Source organism: Ammodytes marinus, assembly GCF_949987685.1.
Source record: "Ammodytes marinus genome assembly, chromosome: 9".
Lineage (NCBI taxonomy): Eukaryota > Metazoa > Chordata > Actinopteri > Uranoscopiformes > Ammodytidae > Ammodytes > Ammodytes marinus.
Window position 1 is genome coordinate 524310 of NC_137213.1, and position 8170 is coordinate 532479.

At 41.9% G+C, this 8170-nt stretch overlaps 1 protein-coding gene across 1 annotated transcript in view; it reads right to left on the reverse strand.

The window, feature by feature from the left end:
• Positions 1 to 5514, reverse strand: part of paxip1 (PAX interacting (with transcription-activation domain) protein 1) — a 148903-nt gene extending 143389 nt beyond the window's left edge. The window contains exon 1 of the mRNA XM_080033474.1: positions 5346 to 5514. Coding sequence (XP_079889600.1) covers positions 5346 to 5426 — 81 coding nt within the window. The 5' untranslated portion in view covers positions 5427 to 5514. The remainder of the gene's footprint in view (positions 1 to 5345) is intronic.
• Between the last annotated feature and the right edge of the window lie 2656 nt (positions 5515 to 8170).

An 8170-nucleotide genomic window follows, 5' to 3' on the forward strand; every position in this document is an offset into this window, starting at 1 on the left:
AGACGGGCCTTAAGATGCTGATGTTTGGAGGGAGGGAGTTCCAGAGGGTTGGGTGCAGTTACATAAAATGCTTAATGTCTGAGTTTAAAAATGTGTCATGTCACTTTAGACCAGCGGTGTCAAACATACGGCCCGCGGACGAGGTGATTTAATGAGATGATTTAATCCGCGACTTGTAGAGCACACATTTCTGAGCATGTCAAAAAAAAGTAAGTCTCTAGCCCATTCCTGTGAGGAGTTATGAGTTACAAGTTATTTTTAAAGAAATAACCAAAATGCTCACTCCAGCCGCTATGGGGCAGCCAAAATTTTAAAAAGCACATTTTAACAACGTGGGAAATGGTAAATGGCTCTTAATGTTTTCTCTAGTGCTTTATGGCAAAGTAAAAATCTCTCTCTCTCTCTCTCTCTCTCTCTCTCTCTCTCTCTCTCTCTCTCTCTCTCTCTCTCTCAGCGCACTCACGAACAGATGTGGACTTGCATAAATGGTTACATCTCTCTTGAGCCTACTGCCATTTACTTGTTTACAAGGGTGCAGCTGTTATAAAAAAATATTTCCTTATTGCCATTTAGTTTGTCAATACTGGTAATTTTTTTCGGCTTTTAACCGAAAATTACTTATTTTGCCATTTTCAATGGCCGGAATTTCGGTGCATCCGTACTTTATTTTGAAGAAGGTAAGAGCAGGAAGTAAGTGTTTGACAGCCCTGCAGGGCACCAGTCAAAATCAGGGACTTCAGTGTTATCAGATTTACGCGGTGATATGAAAACAGAGGACAGAAAGCTTGTCTTTTGCAAGACTTCTAACTGCGCTCACACTAAAACCTTCATGACCGTTAGTGGCAGCCGCCAGTGAGTCATTTTCAACGTATTTCCGCTCAGGAAGGGGGCGCCAGTTGAGTAGGTGGTCCCTTAAGGTGCGAACACACTAGGCACTTTACACGCGTACAGACGCGTATGAAATCCGCCCCTTTTCCATAGGGAACCAGGGGTTGACACTAAGGTTTCAAATGCACTTGCCCCTAGGGCAAGTACAGGTAATGTTTTACTTGCCCGAATGTTGTGTTCACTTGCCCAAAAATAAATAAAAAAACTGTTAAACAATGATATATACAGTATAGGCTAATTAAATTATACATTTTAGCGAACCGTAACATGCAAACACAGCTTTACTAGTCTCATCCTGACCACATACAACCAACAACAATTCATATAAGCCTAGATATCATGACATCACACTACACCAAGAGCTTGGTCCTGCTGCAGCATCGTGAAAGGGCCTCTTTTTGCCATGCACCTGGCCTGGTTTTGGGGGGCTCAGAAAACTCAGTCTAGCTCAGAGTCAAGCTGAATGTTAGCTTCCACAGAAAAATTTAACTTATTTTACTTATTTAAAACGGTCACATTGTGCCAAAAAGTGACCGTGTGCCATAAAATGATTAAAGTCCACCATGTTAAAGCTATTGCCCGGTTATACTGTAAGTAAAGAGGGGGATCATTAATTTCTAAATATTGATACCATTATAAAGACTCCACAATCCAAATCTTTATCGATACTTTTCTATTATTTTGTTAAAAGAGAACTGGTATTATTGCTTTAATTGCTTATAAGATGAGCAGAGCTAAGGATAGGACTTTAAGCAGGTCATAATTCCATATTTAGGCCTACTTATTATTTCATATTGCTGGGAAATCAAGTTTTTTACCCAAAGTGTATTATTCAAGCTTCTCGCGAAAAACTCAAATTTCTTATTTTCTTGATGTTACATTTGAACACATCATGATGTCATTTTATTGACCTTTGCCTTAAAATAATTTTACTGAGCCGACCTGAACACATCACATTTGAACCGTTTGCGATTTTTTTAGCTAACTAGTTCTTATCCTGCCAATTTTAATATGGATTTAAAAACTATCAGGTTTTTTAACTGCGGGACTTGTCACTTGCTACAGTCTCGTTTGTTGATCACCGCTGCATTGAATGGATGATGGGACGGTGCCGAGCTCGTCGGCAGCGGCTCAGCAGACAAGAGTTTTTTTTTTTTGGGAGACGGAGCGGGTTGAAGGAGTTTCTTCAAGACAGTCGAAGGTAGAACACTTTGACAGTCCATGATGCGGACCAGTGATGGAATAATACACTGAAGTAGGCCTAATTAGATGAAGATGACCCGACTCGATATTTAAAATTACATCATGTAGCCTTTCGATAAGCACAAACATTATTGATTTCTGGGTTTTGAATATAGCGGAACCAGGTCCGTAGCCTAATAGAGCCGGCTTTCGGAACGTAGACAACGAAACTGCGCGCACACAGGCTGTGTAGTGTGTGTGTGTGTGAGAGAGAGAGATAGAGTGCGAAAGAGTGAGCGTGATGCGGCAGGCTGCCGGGCGCAGCTGCACAATTGCAAATATAGCCGATCTATTTTGTGTGAGTTAGCGGGAAAAAAAATTGTTTTGCAGACTCTAAAACACATGAATAAATAGCCTAGACTACTGACAAACCCTCTAAAATCCACTTGCCCGTTCGGGCAACCAAAAAGCAATGTCAACTTGCCCGAACCTTATTTTCAGTTGCCCCGGGCAAGCGGGCAACCGTTAGTGTCAACCACTGGGGAACCATTGGTTTACACGCGTACATGGCGTTATGTTGTGCCGCCGTGCACCGATGCTGCTGTAACTGTGTTTGTTATGTAGCTGCCGTGAATATGCAATGCTGTTTTAATGCTAGGCTATTTGTGCTGTTCAGTTTGTCTTTTGGCACAGTTGTTGGCCGTGTTGTTCTTGTTTTTGTGCGGACATGCACGCTGTTGTGTCGGGTCTGATCAGCCATGGTTGATAAGGGAAATACAATATCGGGAGGGAGACTAGGCACGTTACGCGCGTATAACCATTTTTGACACAAAATGATCAAGCAACATTTTAGCTGCGTTACGCACGTAAATCTTACGCGTGTAAAATGCCTAGTGTGTTCGCACCTTTATGTGGACAAAAGTCACATACCTGTTTACACTACTATTTGAATGTTGACACATCAGACACAACCCTCTGAATGTGGTTGTGATCCGATCTCAATGCGTCTTCAATGCGTCCTGAGAGTGTTTCCACCTCTAGTTATAGCTGTCCACTTGTATTCGGATCACTTAAACCGCATGTTAGTGCTAAGTGGAAACGGGTCTAATGCCTCGTTTCCACCGAGTAGAGCGGGTCGGATCGGAGCGGTTCGGTCCGGGTAGTTTGGCTTTTCATTTGCCAAAAGTTGGGTAGGGTACGGTTTAAGCGCACCTAACCGCTCTGAGCCGCTCCAAATCTCAGTACTCCTCCGTAGGGGTACTAGCCGCCTGAAAGGGTGCCGAAAATGCGGAGCTACACACTGCCGTCATATGATTGGCCGAAAGAATCATTTCCGCCATGTGTAGTCACCTCGACAAGAGTCTTGTGTTTTGGCGAAAATGTGAGCACAGCACTGTTTATTGTGTGGTGTTTTTCCTCGTCAATAAATTCATCAGTTGGCTACACTGTGTCCCACTGCGTAGCTGCCGCAGCCAGCACTGTTCGCTCACTGTTTCTATGAGTTGCACCGAGCCGTCTCTGTGTGTTTACGCCATAGCCTAGATAGTAGTAAATACACGCTCACAACAACACGGGGGGAATAAATAAAAAAACGGCTGGTTTGACCGAGCAAAAACGAGAGACCGCTGGCTTGACCACGGTTGGTCGAAAGAATAATTTCCGCCTTGTGTAGTCACCTCGGCTAGAGTGAAGAGAGTCAGTGTGTTTTGGCGAAAATGTGAGCGCAGCACTGTTTATTGTGTGGTGTTTTTCCTCGTCATTAAATGAATCAGTTGGCTACACTGTGTCCCACTGCTACGATGTCACGAAGCTGCCGCAGCCAGCGCTGTTCGCTCACTGTCTCTATCAGTTGCACCGAGCCGTCTCTGTGCTCTCAACAACACGGGGGGAATAAATAAAGAAGCGGCTGGTTTGACCATGCAAAAACAAGAGACCGCTGGCTTGACCACAGTTGTTCCACAGCCCAATAGTTCGACCCACATTCTGGCGGCGGCTATCGCAGTCCAGCCTAAACCCCGCCCCACCAGTAAGGGTAGGGTTATAAACCCCGCCCTACCAGTAAGGGTAGGTAGGGTCGGCGGTGGAAACAACACCGAGATTCTTAAAAGTGAGCTGTCCCGCTCTGAGCCGCTCTGACCCGACCCGCTCTACTCGGTGGAAACGAGGCATTAGTGATCTGAACACACTAACTACAGGTGGAAACACTCTCAGGACGCATTGAAGACGCATTGAGATTACATGGTGATGTGATGTCAGTTCAATGTGATCTTGTTAAATAGGGTTAGGGTAGTGTTGGGCCAGAAACAAAAACAAAAAGGCTACAGCTGATAGGGTAGTTAATAGAAAGAAAATGTGATAAAATGGCCAACGCAACTACACATAACCGTATGAGAGGATAATTTGAGCAGGGTTTAAAAGTGTCAAATATTGGAAAAAATATAACCTAAACGTTGTTCATTCTGAATCCAAAATACATTTTGGGTTAGTGACTGACTTGAATACATTTTTATATATTTTTGTTGATAAGGCTTCAACACGTACTAGGCTATCCTGAATGTTCTAATTATCTTGTTTCAACGTTATTACTTCACGGGGGTGTGCAACTTGACAACAATGTTTGTTGTTTAACACACATTTATAAAAGGGATATACAAGTTAATGCGTCTGATCTGCTGTATATAACACGCTCAAAGAGAGCTGCAACTAGCAATCACTATTTGGCATGAAATACAGCTCTCTGATAACAACGAGTGAAATCGCAGTAAATCTATGGGTAATACATGCGCATGAAAGGGCGCCCGGTTGAGCAAGATGTTGATAGTCACAGGTTGATGCAAAATACTACTGAGCATAATCCTGTGTAGGTCGGTTCAATTTACACTTTAGTGCGACTCTCCTTTAGAAAAAGCAAGGTTATAACCGCCAGCTTTAGTACTGGTTTAGATCAACCGGAGGCTATAAGCTGGCAGCTAACTATCTGTGCAACTAAGAAACTCATAGCCAACGCTACAGGGCTGCGTGAAAAGTGCAGTGCGAAAATATTCACATTCAAGTCGAGTATGAGAAACAATGTAACACATAACTTTACAAGGCATAACATGGGGATCGCGAAAAGCCTTGAATGTTAGCCAAGAAGAAGCTCACTGTTTTTCATGTAGCATGTCAGCCATAGCTAGCTGGTTAGCTTCTCCTGTATCACCTCATTTAGATTGAATGGTGTTAGCATGCTAAAAACTTAGCTTCAAGAAGCTAACGTCCAGACTCCAGAGCCTTACCTTTTGGTCAATGTCCCCTACCACGTAGAATTTTACATCTTTGAATAGCTCATCAGAAACCGTACTTTCACCTTCAGACATGATTGTCCATTAACGTCCCAATGTTACTTAATTTTAAAAGTTAAAAGAGTAGTTTCCGTGAAACAGCAGCAAGTTTGGAGAGGATAGTACATAGGGAACGCTCTAGCGCCAAATCGCTGAGCGCGCTTTGGACTACTGCATTCTGAAATACTGAGGGGAGTTTGAAATATAAATGTAGTTTTTTATACATCTATTTAGTCTTTTATAACTTTTCTGATGCATTCTCTCCTCTAATAGGTTTCAATATAATGAGTAATTGAATAAAAGATACTGTTATGAAATATCAACAGAGAACTGAATTTGTAGATATAATTCTAGCAGACATGTTATACCCCTGTGATATGAAACGCTGTGTTTTAATCCAAACGTCCATCCTATTATGTCAACAAGACAGTGAAATGAGGACATCAAACTATTTTATGCGATTTGCCAACTTAGGTCCTTTTAAACATCTAGAGATGTTTGTGGATAGAAAGATGTTGCACAAGCTGCTAAAGAAAATGGTCAGAACTTTTACACCCTTACACATTTTAAACATTTTTGATTTAGGCCTAGATGTTATTATTTTATTGGCAACAATACAATTTCCCTTTGGAGATGAATAAAGGGCTCTAATGTGCCTGCAGAATTTCCTTAAGACATGCTCACTTCTTTGAAATTTTGGATCCAGACCAGAATAGAATAAATAATCATTTTGGACACATAACCTCCCTTCTATATTCCATTCCATTCCATTTTATTTAGCGGACGCTTTTATCCAAAGTGGCATTCAATCATGAAGGTACAAACTCAGAACAACAAGAGTCACGTAAGTGCTATAGCAAATAAACCAAACTACAAGTGCTACATGGAGATGTGACAAGTGCGAATTTAATTTTTATAAATTTTTTTAGTCAAGGTGCAGTCTGAAGAGATGTGTTTTAAGGCTGCGGCGGAAGATTTGTAAACTATCAGCTGATCTGATGTCAATGGGGAGCTCGTTCCACCATTTTTGAGCCAAGACAGCAAACAGTTGTGATTTAGTCAAGTGACTAGGTGACCCTCGGAGTGAGGGAGCAGCCAGCAAATTGGCAGATGCAGAGCGCAGTGGACGAGCTGGGATGTAAGGTTTGACCATGTCCTGTATGTAGGATTGGCCTTATCTGTTCACTGCACGGTACGCAAGTACTCCCATTCCCATTCTACATTTTCTAATTCTAAATGTCACGTCTGAGTATCATGGACACATGACACATGATAATTGGTGAATAAAAAATGATTGTGGGGGCAAAGAAAAAGTGCTCAAAAGATTGTATTATTTATTGCCTTGATGTTTCATGTTTAAGACCTACTGGCCACACATACAGTGTAGAAAGAGGGTGTGTCAATCACTGGTGGTGGCTGATATATGATATAATGTATCTTTATTTTTGTAATTAATGATTATTAAAGTGTTGCATTTCTGCCTGACGCACCGTCTGACAGCTGCTGAAGGATGTGTTATTCTGATTTACTAAGATGCTTTTTCTGTAACAATTTGTTTCTGCGGAAGTTAAAGCTAGAGTTGATAATTTTTTCACTGTAATATTTGGTAAAACTGTCATAATAGCCATTCAGCTATATGTAGGTGAAGTGGTCTGACAATATTTTTTCATCACTTTGCTCCTCCCTGCCTCTGTGTGCTGCCCCCAAAAATTGCCACCGCTCATGTTAATTTTGACCAATCAGAGCGAGGCTCAGATTCTCCGTTCTTATTGGCTGTGGGACTGTCCGTTCACTTGGCAACGACGTTGATGCGTCAGTTGCGTGAGTGTTCACGACGCTAGCAGTCTGACACTACTGTTTGGCCCTACTACGGCGGGCAGCTGTTATGTTGGGTGTGTAGTAATAACTAACACAAACGCGTTACTTTCCAGTCAGCATCTTTATCTCCGTTCTTGTATCAACATACATTACATTCTTCTTCTCTCCTCAACTAGCCCCATCTCATCCCGTCTGACTCACTACGCTACCTAGAGGCTGTACAATGTAACTGAAATAACTGTATGAGTAATTCAATGCAGTAGTGAACACAACATCTCCCCCTTTCAATAAAGGCAAATTCCTTCATAACAAAACTTAAAATTACTTTTGTAATGGGATTCAAGTAACACCATGCCTATAACATTTTAAAGTAATAAACTGACAACCAATCAACCATTACAGAAACTGTCTTTCTTCAACAAAACCGATATGACTGCGTGTGTCATCGTTTCAGAAAGTTTTTGTTCTGTTAACGTCTCATTGTATACAGATCACAGGATGGGAGATAGTTTTGAAGAGAAAGATTTATAAAATTCTTGGGGGAACCCGTCTGGCCCCGCTGCCCTGCCACTACGCATCGAATTAATGGCTTGGGAGACCTCTTCACATGTTATAGTAGCTTCCAGGCCCTCCTGGGCCTCTTGGTAAATTTTGGGAATGTTTAGTCTGTCAAGGAAAGCCCTGATCTCTGAAATATCAACATCAGCCTCTGCTGCATACAGATTGTTATAAAATTCTTTGAAACTGTCATTGATGGCATGTGTAGAAGTCGTGTCAGGTGGCACACGGATCTCAGGGATAGAACTGTTAGCAGCTGTTTGTTTAAGTTGGTGGGATAGGAGTTTACCTGATTTGTCACCATATTCGTAAAATGTTTGCCGTGATTTAAATAAGAGCTGTTTGGTTTGCCTGATCGATAAGTTATCAAACTCAGTCTGTAGTAGCAGCCGCTCCTTATATAC